The 16,953-nt window shown below is 49.3% G+C and overlaps 1 protein-coding gene across 6 annotated transcripts; it reads right to left on the bottom strand.

Annotated features, from left to right (window-relative positions):
* Window positions 1–8,389: 8,389 nt before the first annotated feature.
* On the bottom strand, window positions 8,390–16,519 carry AP5S1 (adaptor related protein complex 5 subunit sigma 1). Of its 6 annotated transcripts, none has more exons than XM_081833160.1 (4): window positions 12,041–12,147; window positions 11,421–11,703; window positions 10,795–10,985; window positions 8,390–9,528 (listed from the first exon to the last, which is right to left on the bottom strand). In XM_081833160.1, exons 3-4 carry the CDS (start codon window positions 10,968–10,970, stop codon window positions 9,102–9,104), a joined length of 603 nt encoding a protein of 200 aa, XP_081689286.1. In that variant the 5' UTR covers window positions 10,971–10,985; window positions 11,421–11,703; window positions 12,041–12,147; the 3' UTR covers window positions 8,390–9,101. The 6 variants fall into 6 exon arrangements, with proteins under 6 accessions (XP_081689286.1, XP_081689287.1, XP_030879051.1 ...); XM_081833161.1 differs by having other exon boundaries at window positions 11,629–11,703; XM_031023191.2 differs by lacking the exons at window positions 11,421–11,703; window positions 12,041–12,147 and adding an exon at window positions 16,307–16,519.
* Between the last annotated feature and the right edge of the window lie 434 nt (window positions 16,520–16,953).

The raw sequence follows: 16,953 nt of genomic DNA, 5'->3' as shown, positions 1-16,953 counted from the left end.
CTGCTCGGCTGGGAGTCTGCTTCTCCCTCTGCCTCTGCCTATCGCTCCCTCTGCTTGTGCTCTCTCTGTCCCTCTCTTTCTCTCTCTCAAATAAATAAATAAAATCTAAACAAAAACAAAAACAAAACCCAAATGTGGGACATTCAACAGGTGTCTAGTTCAATACAGTAGCCACTTTGCACGGTGGCCATTTCCCACAAATTAAATACCATGTAAAACTCAGTTCCTCAGCCCCACGAGCCACGTTTCAAATGCTATTTTTATATGGCTAATGGCTGCCATAGTGTACAGCACAGATACTGTGCATTTCTATCACTGCAGAAAATTCTATTGGAGAGTTTTTTAAAAAGGTACACTGGACAGCACTGATTTACAGAATAACTCTCCAAAAATGTCAAGGAAAGACTGAGGAACTATTCCTGATTAAACCAGAATAAAGAGATAGAACAACTGAAAGCAATGGGAGATCCTGAATTGGACCCTGAAAACAAAAAAAGGACACTGGTGAGACAAATGAGGAAATCCTACTAAGAGTTTGGATTAATTACTAATACTCCATCTGTGTTAATTTTCTGGGTTTGATCATTGTACTATGGTTATGTAAGATGTAAACATTTTATTATTTTGCAACTGTTTTGTAAGTCTGAAATTATTTCAAAATGAAAATTTTTAAAGTAAATTAAATGTAAAATCATCCCTATCTGGCTATTTATATTAATTTACCTTTTACTGTTGACTGCATTCCACCCTATTTCATGAGTAGAGTTCATTTTGGGGGCTTTTGAAGTTTTTATTTAAATTCCATTTAGTTAACATACAGTGTTATATTAGTTTCAAGTGTACAATATAGTGATTCAGCACTTTCTTTTTTTTTTTTCTTAAAGATTTTATTTATTTTTCAACAGAGAGAGAGACAGTGAGAGAGGGAACACAAGCAGGGGTAGTGGGAGAGGGAGAAGCAGGCTTCCCGCGAAGCAGGGAGCCTGATGTGGGACTCGATCCCGGGACCCTGGGATCATGACCTGAGCCGAAGGCAGACGCTTAACGACTGAGCCACCCAGGCGCCCGATTCAGCACTTTCATACGTCAGCCAGGGCTCATCACAACAAGTGCACTCCCTAATCCCTATCACTTGTTTCACCCATCTCCCACCCACCTCCTCTCTGGTAACCATCAGTTTGTACCCTATAGTTAAGAGTCTGTTTCTAGATTTGTCTCTATCTCTCTGTGAGTAGGGTTTATTGATTGCTGTCCAATTATTAGTGGAAGGGCAAGAGAGTGATTTATATCCCAGGTGCACACCCCCACCCCTCCAGTGAGGGCCTGTGGAGGTCCCCCTCCATTTTAAAGCTCATAACCAAACAGATGGCCCAAGTCCCCTAGCCAGTGCTACTCTAGGAGGGCTATAGCTCTTATGTATCGACTCTGCGGCCACCAGCTCACGTTTCCCCCCAGAGAGCAGAGTCAGGCCCAAAGAATAGTGACAGATGGCCCCAAAGGCCCCAAAAAGGGAAATGTTCTCATGTCTGAGTCCCTTCAGGGAACTCTCCAAGACTGAAAAACAAAATATAAGCCCTGCCTTTACAACCTTGTTTCAGATAAGTTTTTAAACTGCTATTATTTAAACTATTTTATTTTTCACACTGCCAATTTCATTACAAAAAAATTAATATATTTTCAGTAAAGCTGAGGAAAAATTATATGCTTATATAGTTAATATGGGGAAAACCAGAAATGCTTGATGAAGAAAACGAAAATCTGTACTCCTAAGGCTACCTCTCAAGAGAAACTGCTAGTGATACTCCAGTGTCGTCTTTTCTTTTTTTTTTAAGATTGATTTATTTATCAGAAAGAGAGAGACATGAGAGGCTGGGGGGGGGGGAAGGGCAGAGGGAGAAAAAGAATCCCAAGCAGACTCCCTGCTGAGCGCAGAGCCCACAGGGGGCTGGACCCCATGACCCTGAAATCACCACCAGAGCAGAAATCAAGAGTTGGATGCTTAACTGACTGAACCACCCAGGCGCCCCACTCCAGTGTCTTCTAGTATTTCCTTTCCTGCAATACAGGGCCTCTGAGTCCTCCGGCTTCCAGGAGTTATACTTGACCAGCCACTTGAGATCTCTGGACATGACAGGGTCTGGTATAAGCTCACCTTACCTTTCAGTGGTCTCAGGAGAAGAGGGCGTGGCCCGTGTCAGCTTGTGGGTCAGTTCCTGCTGCAGGTGGCTTCTCCGGGGCTCAGTCCCTGTGGTCAGTCAGCATGGCCCTTCATCAGCCTCAGGCCATTGTTTGCTGGGCACCTGCCACTCAGGCACTGCTCTCCTGCCCGTCCTTCCCGAGAACCACTGACGGAAGTTGCTTGGCAACAGACATTTACCTGAAATTTGTGGGAAAACAAGCAAATGAGTGCATGGGCAGGATGTGCCTTCCAAGCTACCAGAGTTCCTAAAATTCACAGACCTCCCCCAATACAGGAGCCGTCCCTTGATCACATCCCTCCATGGCCCCAGCTTTCTGCCACACTGCTGCTGCCGTGCTTGCTTTCAGACCCTCTTGATGTCTCTTGTCCTAGGGCCCCTCCCCTAGGATCTGGAACCAGTGCAGAAAACAGAACAACTGTAGTTATGTTGCGCAAGAAAGGGCTTTGTTTCTTGAAGCATAATTCTGTGAAATGTATCAATCTTAAGTGTGCCACTTGATTTTTACCTAAGTAAACACCTGTGTAACCAGCACCTGGATCAAAATCTAGAATATTTCTGTCTCTCCAGAAAGTTCCCTTGCACCTCTTTATCGATCTTAACCCCAATTCATTATTCTTATTCCAACATCATAGTTTAGTTTTTGCCTGTTCCTGAATTTAATATAAACGAAATCAAATAATACATGCTGTTTTGTGTCTAGCATCTTTCACCCAGCTTTTTTTTTTTTTTTTTTTTTTAGTAATCTCTACCCCTAATGGGGTACTCGAACTCAGATTTGCATGCTCCACTGACTGAGCCAGCCAGGCACTCCTACTCAACATGTTTTTGACATTTGTCTGTTGTTGGCATGTATCAGGAATTTGTTCTTCCGTTGCTGTTTAGTATCCTATTATATGAATATATCACAATTTGTTTATTCGTTCTATTTTCTATGGAATATTTGGCCTTCTCCGGGTTTGGGCTACTAGCAATAAAGCTGCTATGAACATTCACGTATAAATCTTTTTCTGGAGTTAAGCCCTCATTTAAAAATTGCTGGACGATAGGGTACGTTTAGCTTTATTAGAAGCTTCCAGGAGTGCCTGGCTGGTTCAGTTGGTAGAGCATGTGACTCTTGGTCTCAAGGTCGTGAGTTCAAGCCCCACATTGGGCATGGAGCCTACTTAAAAAAAAAAAAAAAAGCTTCCAAGCAATTCCCCAAAAGTGGTTGCATCACTTTACACTCCCATCAGCGGTGTACTGATAGTTTCAGGTGATTCAGTTCAGTCCTCTACTTCACCAACACTTAACATGGTCAGTTTTTTTCCCCACAGGAAGGAATTTAATACAGAGAATTCGTTTGTTTCAAAATTGGAGGGGGGCGGGGTGCTGCAGGCAGCAAGAGGCTGCCAAGGGAGTAAGAGCACATCATCATAACCACAGTCAGAAGTGAGGAGGCCCCTGCTGCCATCCCCAGCTCCACCCGGCTCTGTCTCAATGTCTAGTCAATGCAGGAATGCCAAGTCTGGCTGCTGAGACTGGCTCTAGACCCTCACATATTTGTGTCCTTGCACTCAGCAGAAGTGGCAGCAGGAAGATGGCCTCCACCCCCCCAAATCTCTGATGGGGCATCTAATTGTCAGATCTCACTTTAAATATATATTTGTAGTTCTGTGCACATTTATATATTTAAAGACTGATTTATTTGAGAGAGAGCATGTGAGGAGGAGGAGGGGCAGAGAGAGAGAATCCCAAGCAGATTCCCTGCTGAGCACAAAGCCCAACGGAGGACTTGGTCCCATGACCCATGGGATCATGACCTGAGCCCAAATCACGAGTTTGATGCCCAACAGACTGAGCCACCCAGGCACCCCTCATTTTGTATTCTTAATTCTAGCTGCAAAGGTGTCTAGTAAGTGTATTCTTCCACTTTCCAGCCTCTGCAGAATATAGGAGAGCACCCTGTAAGGAGGTAGGGGGGGAGCTGGTTTTTATCAATTGGCTTTTGCTGAGTAAAAAAGCTATCCCAAAATGTAACTGACTAAAATAGCAACCATTGGGCGCCTGGGTGGCTCAGTCCATTAAGTGTCTGCCTTCGGCTCAGGTCATGATCCCAGGGTCCTGGGATCGAGTCCCGCATCGGGCTCCCTGCTCAGCGGGGAGCCTGCTTCTCCCTCTACCATTCCCCCCTGCTTGTGCTCTCTCTCTCTCAAATAAATAAATAAAATCTTTAATTAATAAATAAATAAATAAATAAATAAATAAATAAAATAGCAACCATTTATTTAGCTCACAATTCTGCAGATTGGTGATTTGGTACTGGGCTTAGCTAGGCAGTTCTCATCTTAGTTGTTGGGCTCATTCATGCTGGTTACCGAATCTGTTGGGAACTGACTGGCCGAAGATGGGCTCAGCTGGGATGGATCACCACTGTTCATGTGATCTCTCACTCTCCAGCAAGCCAACCTAGGCTTGTTTTCATGATGGCTGGGGCAGCTTTCCAAGAGAGAGCTCCAAACGCTCTTTAGGCCTCAGCTCCAATATAGCACATCATTTCTGCCACATTCTGCTGGCTGAAGCTAGACACTAAGGCTGGCCCAGATTCAGGGGCAGTGGGAATAGATTTCCACCTCTTCCAGAATGTGATGTAAAGCCACAGTGCAAGGGTGTGAATAAAGGGTGGAATGAGAAGTCAGGGCAATCAACTGCACTAGTCCATGACACCCACCATACCCCCCACTCCTGGAACCAGCCAGCAAATCCCAAGTACCCTCTTTCTTTTCAACAAGCAACAAGATTCCCTGACTCTTACCTTTTCTGTTCCTTTATCTTGTCCTGTTTCCCAGGTTCCTTTATTTTCCAGATCTTCAAATTAATGTTTAATGTAAGCAGTATCTTTACTTTCTGAGAACTCATTCTCTGTTGTTCCATAAGGCAAACCTTATGGATGTGAGATCTTCTTGAATCTAATTACTGAGAATAGTAATTAGAGAGGCTTAAAAAAAATTTTTTTTTTCTACTGTTCCCTGCATGGTTTTCCTCTAAAGCCATTTTTTTGCTGTTTGCTTAGTTTCTTTTTTGCGTTGGCAGTCTTTCCTCTAATGTCTGGTGAACACTGTTTGCATTAAGAATAAGGCAATAAGGGGCACCTGGGTGGTTCAGTCATTAAGTGTCTGTCTTCGGCTCAGGTCATGGTCCCAGGGTCCTGGGATCGAGTCCCGAGTCAGGCTCCCTGTTCAGCAAGAAGGCTGCTTCTCCCTCTCCCACTCCCCCTGCTTGTGTTCCCTCTCTTGCTATCTCTGTCAAATAAATAAAATCTTTAAAAAAAAAAAAAAAAAAGAATGAGGCAATGAAAAGCACCGGGAAGTTCTGTGCACATCCCCTGGTTGGCTTCCTTCTGGGGCAGCCAGATGGGGACTGGCCTGTACAAGAGGCCCTGTAGGCCAGAACACAAGGGTCTCATCTCATGTATAAGGCTATTCTGTTTCTTTAGAGCATGGGTGTTTAACCTGGTTCAGGCCAATGACTCCTTGGATTGTCTGGTAAAGTCCGGAGGCCAGAGTAGTGTTTTTTTTGGTTTTTTTTTTAAAGATTATTTATTTATTTATTTATTTGAGAGAGAGAATGAGATAGAGAGCATGAGAGGAGGGAGGTTCAGAGAGAGAAGCAGACTCCCTGCCGAGCAGGGAGCCCGATGCGGGACTCGATCCCGGGAGTCCCGGGATCTCCAGGATCATGACCTGAGCCGAAGGCAGTCGCTTAACCAACTGAGCCACCCAGGCACCCCAGAGTAGTGTTTTTAACGGAATTTAAAAATACATAGGATTACCCAAAAATCCCAATTATACTGAAATACAGTCATTGAACTATTACACATTTCCTCTTTCTCAGTGGGCACCCAGGGCTCTTTCTGTTGGTGGGATTCTGTATCTCCTGACAGCTACACATATTTAAAGTGTACAATCTGATGAGATTTGACAATACATGTACACCTGCCAAACCATCATCACAATCAAGATAATGAACATACCCATCATCCCCCAGTTCCAAAACTGCCTTTTGTAATTTCCTTCCTTTTTAAATGTTGGCCACAAGCGACAATGGTATCAGCAGAATCTGAGACGTGGTCACTAAAAGAAATGATGGATGTTTTCGTATCACGAGGAGATACCTCAGATTATCATTTATGCATAATGCCACTTAAATATCTTATTTACTGAAACAAACATTTGTCAAGGGGTTTTAATGTCCTTTTACTTTTGATCAAGTATCCACCCCAAGCAATCCCCAGAGAGTAAATGCTGGGCTGCTAACTCTAGCTGAAGGCAGAATCTTTGCTGGGCCAAAGATTTCTGGGCCCTCAAGCTGCTGTGGCCTGAATCATTGGGGTGGACATAGAAGGTGTTACTCTGACCACTGCCAGGCTTCATAAACCCAGGCGATTCTTTCAGGCAGAGGAGGAGTTCTGGCCACTCTTTTACTCACCTTTCCCTGGGGCAGAAATCATAGGCCTGTGCTAACACCCAAACAAAACGCTCACCTCTTTGAGTACACTGAAGGGAAAGATCATTCCTTCCCTTTAACAGCAATGTAGAAAGCAACCCAGCCTAAGTTCTGAAACCAGGAGCTCGTAGTAGGATACTTGGAAATGCTACATCACTGCTCCCTTTGCTGTAACAAGCAGCTTATCATCTGGGAAAGGGACGAGTGGTCCTGGGTGTACCATCCTTGAGAGATAACAGAGGCAGTGTGTTGTTTCTATCTGCTTCCCAGGAGAAAGAAGTTGTTACATGGTGATGTTGCAGAGTCCCTGGCCCCAAGGGTCTCCTATAAAACACCTACTCATTCATCCATTCATTTGTTTAATATATTTTGGGTGCCTGTTATGTGCCAGGTGCTACCTTTAATTGTGGAAAACAAGAGACACAATGTGAATCTTCCTGGATGGAGGTCACAGCCTGATGGGAAAAAGAAACATTAAACTAAGTAACACACAAATAAACATATGTAATGGGGGAGGGTGGAGAAAACTGATAAAAAGTTAGAACAGCTATATCTGCTTTTTAAGGGGTATATATAATTCATGTCTGGAAGGATAGCTCTTTCTATGGTCCCCTCCAGCCTACAAACATTAGTGGGGAAGGGATTCTTGCTTGAGAATTTAATCATGTCCTGTAAGAGTTTGTGAGTTCAAAGCAGAATTGAACATGTGCTTTGAGTTGCTGCAGATGGAGACCCAGAACAGTCTTTTTCTTTCTCTTTTTCAAGTGGGCACAGGTATGTCATCAACAGGCAGGCCTGGAGCCAAGCTGAGTAGGGGATGAGGCCCTACTCTGCTCAGTATGAACAGGACAGGGGGGAATGAACACGAATGAAACAAGGCTACTAAGCACAGAGTGCGCAGAAGGAAGCATGGGGAGATACTACTTAATGGGCGCATGGTTTCAGCTTCACATGATGAAAACATGCTAGAAACAATGTTCTGACTGTACTTAATGCCACTAAACTGTACACTTAAAAATGGTTAAAATGGTCAATTTTATGTTACATGTATTTTATGATAAAAAGAAAGAAAACCAATTTTTAATAAAAAAGAAAGAAGGGAGCAGCCTGAAAGTTGATGGGAGGCTGAGGTTCCAGCAGGAGCTAGGAGTAAGAAGACCCCTTTGGGGGGGAATGGTCTAGATATTCAGAGAATAGGAATGTCTAACAATCAATCTTAAGTTTTTTGCCCTAGGACCAACTCACAACCACTGACTGAAGGGAATGGCAGACAAACATCCACAGCCCCTGACCCCTCCCCTGAGGTCATTCAGAGGTGACTGTTGTATTACAGGTCCCCAGAGGCATGAAGCACCCTACCCACACTTGATAATGTACTTGTATGGATTGCCTCCCCTTCCAGTGCTTCCTGGGATCACCTCCCACGTAAACCGCTTGTACCTAATCCTTATCTCAGACTCTGCTTCTCAGAAATCCAAACCAACCCAGCACATTTTGGTATAGAAAACAAGTGCTACCATCCAAAGGAGGCACACACGGAGACAGGGGTGATGTGGGGCACGAGAGGTGGAAACCTCCCAAGATGCTTCTTGGGGGCATCTCTGGACCATGAAGGCTTGGGTACCCAGCTCAGGGCCATATAAAGAGGCAAGTATTCATCAAAGCAAATATGCATTAGCCAAACTTACAGAAACGGGAGCATGAAATCATACAATCAGTGCTTTTAATTCAAAACGAGAAAGACAACTTCATCCTGGCCAGACCTCTTGCACCCACCTGATGGTACCTTCTCTCCCTGCAGACGAAGGAAACCTGTGATTATCTCAAAGCTGCCTGGTGGGCAAGGGCTGCGCCCAAAATGAGCTACAGAATCCCCCTGCTGAATGAATGACATGTTTGGGAACTACGGTGGGGCTGGACACCGAACAGGCCCTCACTGACAAAATCCTTGTTGATAACGTTGCCTAAGTGGGTGCAAAGGCTGCAGCCAGCTCCCCCACCCTGGGAGTCTCAGATTCCCTTTGCACTGCCATGACTGTGGGCTTGGAAGGAGAAAGTGGGCTGAGTTCCGCTCCTCATGCTCCAACACTAGCAACTGCTGGACTGTTTTTGGGGCTGGCTGCCGGAGATGGGAGAAACCGGGGTCAAGGACAGGTGGGGCTGGCCCACTGCAGCAGTATGAATGAGTCACATGGCACCTCCAGGCACAAGATGTTCTGGGATTCCTCCCCACCACCCTTCGCCCAGCCCCCTTTCCTGCCAGCTTGTGGTGTCCACTTGTCCTGGGTGTGGTACCACACCTAGGCTGGGAGCAGGCTGGGAAGGAGGCCGATGCCAAGCTTCACCTGGCTGTGTGTGTGTCCATCCGTCCCTGTCCTCCCTCCTTGCCCTCTCAGGAAGTCCCATCCCAGGGAGTGGTTAGCGGGGCCACGCAGCACTGAATTCCTTCTCCAGACCCTGGACAAACTGGTCATTAAGGAAGAGCAGTTGACCATGGGGCAGGAAGCGGGCAAGGATGCCCTCAATGCGATCAGCCCGAAGCAGGAGGTTGGTGCTGGGGGTCAGCAGCCGGAGGTGGTCGAGGAGGAGGCGTGCCAGCAGCCGGAGCGTGCCCTCAGCCAGTAGCAGGTTCTCGTGGGCATCCAGCACCAGGGCGAAGCCTAATGAGAGCACGCCCAGCCATACCACTGTCCGAGGCTCCTGGAAAGGGTCCCCTGCTGCCAGGCGGAAGGCCCCAAGGGGGGCTTCATGCAGGGGCACTGGCTCATCTGAGGACTGAGGCTGCAGGTCCATGAGGGTCCGGCCAGATGCCTGCTGCTGCAGCCGGCACATGGATTCCACCTGCCTGGGGAGAGTGGGTGGGTCACTGACTTCTGTCATCCTCATGACCACCCTCAGAACTGCTATTAACTCCATTATCTCAGATGTAGAAACTGAGCCCCAGAGAGACTGTAAGACCACAGAGCAGAAGCATGAGCCATGACAGGAATCCAGGCTCCTGCCTCCAGGTCCTGAACCCTTTCACTCCATGTGTTCATGAGAAGGCAGGTTTTGAACACAGCCCCTTGGGCCAGGGAAGGGCACCAGGGGAAAAAGACCCTGCCCCCACCAGCTTCACAGAGGCCTCCCTAACATAAAGAAAAGCAAGCCATGAGAAGTAAAAGCCATGTTCAGCTGGGCTGTCCAACCTCTCCACCCCCCATCTCACCCTGCAACCCAATCCAAACAAAAAAGACTTTCCACTTGGCCATTTAGGCTTTTGAAATCACACTCTGATCCCTCCTGAATCATCTTCTAATTTGGGCTGTGCACAGGCTGGTTTTAAAGGCCTTTGGTTTTCTGTGCCATGGGAGGGGGGTGGAGACCCAGAGGAAAAAAAGGGACGGCAAAAGACTAGCACAGGGCTGCCCCAGAATGTTAATCCCCTGCCCGCCCCCCTCCCAACCAGCCACAGAATGCAGAGAGGCAAAGAGATTCTGGAACTTGCTGGCTCCATCTGGGTCTGGGATGGGAAGGTCCAAGGCCAGCCACCACATCTGAAACAGTGTTTCCCAAACTATTCTCTGTGGATCCCAGGCTTTCAGGAGGCTCTGGGCTCAGAGTTCCCATGTACCACATTCTCTCTCCTCCTTAGGGATTCATAAAACCTACACATATACTAACAGCCCTGAGAAGTCCTGCACTGCAAAGCATGTTTAATCTGTTCCAAGGTTTGCCTGCCTACACTCAAATCCCAGCTCTGCCATGTTCTAGCTGCAAAACCTTGGGCAGGTTAAGTTCCTGTGCCTGTACCTCAGTTTATCTGTAAGGTGGGGATAATAACTGTATCTATCTCAATAGACTGTTAAAAGAATTAATGAGTTCATATACATGAAATACTCAGAACACTTAGCACATATGTATAAGCTCAGTTAATGCTAGCTATAATTGTAATGATGATGACAATAGCATTATTATTTCTTTAACCCCTTCTCACATAGTTCTGAACAACTGTGGATGATTGTGGAAACACTACTCAAACTTTCTGCTTTTTAGTCTGATTCTCTGTACACCCCCCCCCCCCACAAAACCTGTCACAATCAGACACGTGTTCAACGAAAGCCTGTGTCACCTGGCCACAGCCAAAATCTGCTCCTTTCGGAGGAGCCTGTCCCGCTCAGCACCATGTGGTCGTGGGTCATCGGGTGAATTCTCGGCACCAAAGACGCAGGAGTAGAGCACTCGGCAAAGGCCCGTATCCTGGGCCTGTGGAGCCCGCAAGGTGTGGATGAGGAAAGCGTGGACCATGGCTCCGGGTGGGCACTACAGGGAAGCCAGAGACCTCGGTGAGATGAGTGTGAAAGCCCAGCAGCGCAGGCAACCACAAAACCTGGGAGCATGTCCGGAGGCTGCTGTGGTTGGTCACTGGTCCCCCTCCACCACCCAAGACGCACTCCCTGCCTCTGAATAATGGCGTCTGGTCCCCAGCACTTCTGTCCACAACAGAGTCAAAGGGTGAAGATATCTCAGGCAACCCCAAACCCGGTTCTACAAAACAAATGGCCAGGAATCTTCAAAAGTGTCAAAGTCATGAGAGTCAAGGGACGCCGGGGAGCTGCTCCAGACTGACTGAGACTAAGGACAGGGCAGCTGAACGCACCTGTGATGGGGTCCCCAGCCAAGAAAAGGGTAGTTTCAACATACAGCATTATTAGGACAACTGCAAACATTTTAGGTAATAGTCTTGATCAGTGTTACCTGATTCTGGATGTAGGAGAATGTCCTCGTTTTTAGAAAATACACACTGAAGTACCTCTAAATACACAGGTAAAGCGGCATCGTAGCTGCGGCTAACTTAATTATCAAAGGGTGTAAGGTAGTTCTTTACAAGAAAACTCCTTAAGTTTTCTACAAGTTTCAGATTACTTAAAAATAAAGTCTACTAAATAACGATACTACTACTAACAGTAGCGTCCGCCTGGCTCAGTTGCCGGCCCGGGGTGGGGAGGCAGCGGGGCAAACAGGAAGCAAATATCCGGATCTGTAATTAAGGGTAAGTAGACCGTCCGTTTAAATTGGTCAAGCACGGAAGGTTCGCGAAGGCGCTTTGAGACCGGCAGCCCGCTGACCCTGGGCTGACCTCCGGTGACCCTCCAGCCTCACGAAGAGCGCGTCATCAGCCTTCGCCACCGTCTTCCCCCCCCCACGAGAAATGGTAGTGACCAAAACCCTCACGTCACTGCCTCGCGCCAGCCAGCGGCGCAGTGCATTTAGGGAGTTGTAGTTCCTTGCTCCAGTCAAACAGACCTAAGCAGAGCACCCCGCCCTGAGTGTGCTGCCCCTTCAGCCCCGGGGCCGCTGTCCTCCTGGCGTCATACCCTTCCTTTCCTGCCCGCGGACTTCTGCTAACAGGCCGCTCCACTCCGCAGTAGGAGAGCAATGGCGGCTGCGCGGCTCCCGGGCACCTGCGCACGCCAGTCGCGGGCGCGCGCACGAGCTGACGCGCGCATGGGGGGCGGGGGCGAGGGCGAGGCCCCCACGTCGGGTCACGTCAGTTGTACTCTTCCGGAAGTGGGGAGGGGTGGTATTCTGACGCCTGGCCCCCCGGCACGGGCGGCTTTCGCCTTCCGACCAAAGACCCCTTGCTTCGAACTCCCAGCGGGGCCCCGCGGGCTATTCCCAGACCCGGCGTTAGGGGTCCCGCTCGGAGGCCTGAACCTGCCTCGCCCCAGGCCACCGCCCCCGGCGACCGCGAGGGGGCGCAGCGGCCCGGCGTGTGAACCTTCCGGAAAAGGCCGGGGGGGGGGGGGCGAGGCTCGTGGGGCCTAAAAGTGCAGGGCCCGTTCTCGAACTGGCCAGTATGCGTGAGAGTCACTGGGGTGCCTGTTAAAATGCAGATGCCTGGGCTTTACTTGTGGAAATTGTGACTTTAGGGGAAAGATGCATGTTTAGGCAGTTGGTGGGGGAGGGTTTGGGGTTGTGGATTCCCGCAGCGGGTTAAGACCAGGCTTCGTTTTGGAGTAGAACGATTAAAATTTGAACCCACCCCTGTCACCAGCCGTTGTGTCCCTGGCAGGTGAGTCACTTCGTTGGGCCCAGTGAAGCCCCGTAGGGTTTAGCAGGCTGACCAGTTTTTCCTTTCATATTCCCGCTTCTGACAAGGTGACCCGTCTTTGAGGGAGACCATCAAAAGTATAGTGAAGAGACTTACTTAAGACTGAAAGGGGCACTGCCAGGCACCAGCCTCCAGAGCCAAGCGGTGGGATAATAGCCCCAATTAGAGGCTCAGCCCAGAGGTGTTTGGGGCCCTGCAAGGTCTGTCCTGAGCCTCACTGCCTACCTTCTCTTTTACCTCTTGGCGTGTGAACGGCTCAAGATTCCCAGTGTTCTGTGCCTCAGAGCCTCCACACTGGCTGTTCCCTCAGCCTGGAATGCCCTTTCCTACCCTTCGTTTGCCCTTCAAAATGTGCTCAGACCAAAACTTAGGGGAAACCTTCTTGCCTGGACTGCCCATTAGCATTCAGTTGCCCCCTTTGCACCCATTGTTGAGGGTCTGCCTGTGGTGGTGATGTTTCCCATGGAGCATACCCAGGCTATGGTACTCATCCTCCTTCCCCAGGGCCATTTCTTCTTGGTGACTGAAGAAATGAAGGGCAGGGCAGCTCAGGCAGGGACCCTGGAGCCAGGACCCTTCCAAGGGCAGGGCATGTATTCTGGGCCCCTCTAACCATAGGACGTGGGCAGGGGGACACTGAAGAAAGGCTAGAGGAGGTGGCCAGTGGGTGGACCAGGGCATGTGGGCATTTTGACCACAGGTACAACACATACATATATTTGTAGATGGGAGGGGCAGGCCCAGGGACGGTGTGGGGACTCAGTCACAAGGCTGGGGGTCATGTCATGTTGGCTCAGTTCCTGGTTCCTGGTCCCTATCACTCTCAGCCAGAACCCGAGTCTGCTAGCTGATTACAGCAGAGAGCTGGCAGAGGGCTCTGGTTGCTTGGGGCCACCTGGCATCTGGAACACAGTATTCTAGCCTTTGTCCACTCCTTGGGCAGTGAATCCACTCCAAGTCCCAGGCCACTGAGGGGCTGGCTGGCCTTGTGTGAGGTATGTGAAGGAGACAGCAGTGAGAAGCTAATCTGAGCCACTACCGTGGAGGGCTGTGGAAGACCCAGATGGAGGTGGTGTCCTGATAAATAGCAGAGCAGAGTCAGGTGCCATTCCTGACTTTTTGCAGCCCTCGGCCAACCTGTGCCTTCCAGGTCAAAAGCTCTGTGCTGAGGACAGCAAGGCAGGAAGGAACCTGGGTCCCCCAAGATGCTGCAGAGCCTTCTTCCTGAGGGAAGAGCACACATGTTGACTTTGCTGAACAGCTGTGTGCGGTTGCTGTGACCTACAGACTAATTCATTCCTAAGTGAGGCAGCATGTGAAGAGGTCAGGGTGTTGCCTGGCATGCGGTAGGCACTCAGTAAGTCAATAAATGTTGACAACCATTAATACAGAGGCAGGATAGGAAAAGGTGTCAGAGAGGTGTTGGTCAGCACTGGAAAGCAAGTGGGGCCTTCTGGTCTGATGGGAGTCCCAGTGCTTCTTGGAGTTATCAGACCTGCCCTGAAGACAAAATGGAACAGTCTGAGTGTGATGGAGGTAGCAGGTGTTGCAAGTTCTTGTGTGCATGCACACAGAGGCTTTCATAGTGGTTACCCTATAGATTGCGGCCGGCCAGGCATACAGTGGGTCCAGACATAGGTTTGTGGGATATGGACAGAGAGAGAGAGAGGTAGAGACAGAAACTGAGTAGAGAAGGAAGAAAAGTAAAATTAAACAAAGCACTACAAAAAAAAATTAGAGGAGCTGGAAGCAAGTAGCTGGATTTAAGGCCTGGCCAACCTGTCTAGAAGTGGCTGTGGACAGAGGGCTCTGTCCCTCTGGCTGTGGACAGAGGTGCCCATCACCCCACTCCCCAGCCATGCTTTTCTCAGGGGTCCTCTGAATTGGGGTGGGCGGCTGGTATGCCTACAGCCTCTTGCATTGGCCCCTTCCCCAGACTCCTACCCTCCACAGCTGTCTGCCCACGTCAGATCGAGGCCTACCCCACAATGCCCCTTTTCCAGTACCCCTTGGTGCTCACCAATGCGATGTGTGCACAGTGACTGACACTGATTCAATTTGGAAAGCAGGTTCCATTCCCCAACTACCCAAGCCACAGCAGTGTCCTGAATCGCTGGTGGGCAGTCTGGCTTGGGAAGTTCTCCTGCTTCTCCTGGACATCAGGACCAACCCCCAGGTCCTGCTTACACACCTCCAAGGACAGGGAGCTCACTCCTTGGAGACAGCCCCATTAGTTTTTGACAGCTGGAAACCCTTATTGATGATCTTTACAGACCTTGGGTCCTCAGGCCAGACTAGTCGAGCAACCACCTTCTTCTGGATGTGGGGAGGGCAGTTGGGTGGAATCTGTCAGCTCCAGGCAGTGGATTTTTTGAATGACTCCCTGATTAGGATGTCTAGCCATTTCTTAAAGAGTAGAGCAGTAAACTAAGAAGAAAGGATCTGCTTTTTTGAGAATCCCGGCAGGCTGAGATTAGGTTGCCCTAGGATAAAGGGGACCAAAGTCAGACAAGCCTTGTCCTTTCGTCCCCCTCCTCCTCCCTAGGCCACCTCAGAGATGGCATTGCCCTGTGCGGCAGCACCCCACCAGGCACACAGATGGCTTCCTCCTCTGTCTCCACCACATCCCCCTCCACAGCTTCCTAACTGCTACCCGGACTGGTGCAGTAGGCCACCAGCCTACACACAACAGCTGGGCTTTTCTCCTGCAACCCATCACCCAGGCTTGCCCATGTGCAGAAAGGGAGGAAACACTCAGCCTGGACCCCTCTCTTTTAATTGTCTTCAGCCTCCACCTTTTTATTTGTCTGATCTTATAATCCTCACACTGGCCCTAAGTCATAACAGCTCTAGCAGACTCTTGTATGGCACTTGCTGTAGACAGGCTCTGTTCTGAATGCTTTACATACACTAACTCTTTTGATCCAAACCGCAAGGGGCTTTGAAGGAGGGGCTTTACAATCCCCATTTTACAGATGTGGAAGTTGAGGCACAGGGAGATCAAGTAACTTTCCTGATGTTATACATGTGCTAAGGGAGGTGTGCATGTCAATAGATTTTAGGCTGCCTCCTCCCTTCCCCTGGTGTGTCCCCTTCTCCCTTGTCCCCTCACAGTCACTCCAGGGGCTGGCTCAGGCCCTGCTCCCAGCTCCAGAAGGCCATAAGCTTCCTCCAACCCCAGCCCTTCTTAACTTCTACAACCCAACCCTGGGAGCTCCGTCCCACCCTCAGGGAGCCCCGGGGCCCCATGGAAGCTGTCTTGGCTGGGTTCCAGGAGGATGAGGGCATGTGTGATTCGTCCTTTCAAACAGCCACGCTTCCTTCAGGGCTGACAGCCAGGAGGCCCCACGAGGCGGCTCAAGCCCAGCCACGTGAGGCTCCCTCCCCTCCCGCTGCCCCAGGCCCCGCTGACTCAGAGCCTCACAGCCACCCCCTCCCAGGGGCGTGTGCGGGTGCAGGCTAGGTGGGGCAGGGGCAGCCCCTGGCACCCCACAAATCCCTGTGTGGGTTGGGTGGGAATGCTTCTTACCTTCTGTCCCATAACCAGCTGTCTTCTCTGAACAATAGGCTGTGAACAAGTCCACATCCTGCAGTGTTCTCTCAAGGCATGACTCCTGGCCGTAGACCAGCAACTTCTCCATCATTATTACTCAACTTCCCTCTCCTGATTGTTTCCAGATTCCACAAGGCCGTGGACCTCCCTGTCTAAACAGCCCTCCTTTCTGCACCAACAGTTTTCTCACCTCTGGAAAGTGGGTGCCTCTGTGTTCAATTCCAAGGATGAAGACTGTTTAGAAATCCAAGTTTTCTAGAAGGCTGTGAGCTGTTGTCAGTGGATGGATTCAAGCCAATGACGTCCAGCCAATTAACTCCAAAGAGTCACTTTAACTTTTTAAAGAATCTGACTTGAGGAAAAACTGAAGACTAAGATTTCCATATAGGAGAGTCAGAAAACAAGCTGGGTTTATAATGCTTGAACCCTTGCCTCTGCCACCCCATAGCGTGTAGGTTCAGCACTGAAGAGAGCTCTTTGCTACATACAACAATCGGATTTTCTGGCTAAGAGAAACTAAAACCTGCCAATTTTGCTGAGCATATGGAGCAACTAGAGCTCTCAGACTCTGCTGGTGGGAAGGTAACATTATAGCAACCACGGGGAAAACGCTAAAGCTGAGG

Source organism: Leptonychotes weddellii, chromosome 10 (assembly GCF_054177405.1).
Source record: "Leptonychotes weddellii isolate Sample4059 chromosome 10, ASM5417740v2, whole genome shotgun sequence".
Lineage (NCBI taxonomy): Eukaryota > Metazoa > Chordata > Mammalia > Carnivora > Phocidae > Leptonychotes > Leptonychotes weddellii.
The sequence above is the reverse complement of the archived record's forward strand: the minus strand, read 5'-3'. Positions and strand labels throughout refer to the sequence as shown.

Bases quoted from the DNA above. Each gene is read 5' to 3' on its own strand.
- AP5S1 (XM_031023191.2), bottom strand. From the start codon at position 16,363: ATGTGGACTTGTTCACAGCCTATTGTTCAGAGAAGACAGCTGGTTATG. The intron at 10,986-16,306 runs GTAAGAAGCATT...GCTTCCCTGTAG, and splicing joins AGCTGGTTATGGGACAGAAG to TGCCCACCCGGAGCCATGGT. The intron at 9,529-10,794 runs GTGACACAGGCT...CACTCTCCCCAG, and splicing joins CAGATTTTGGCTGTGGCCAG to GCAGGTGGAATCCATGTGCC.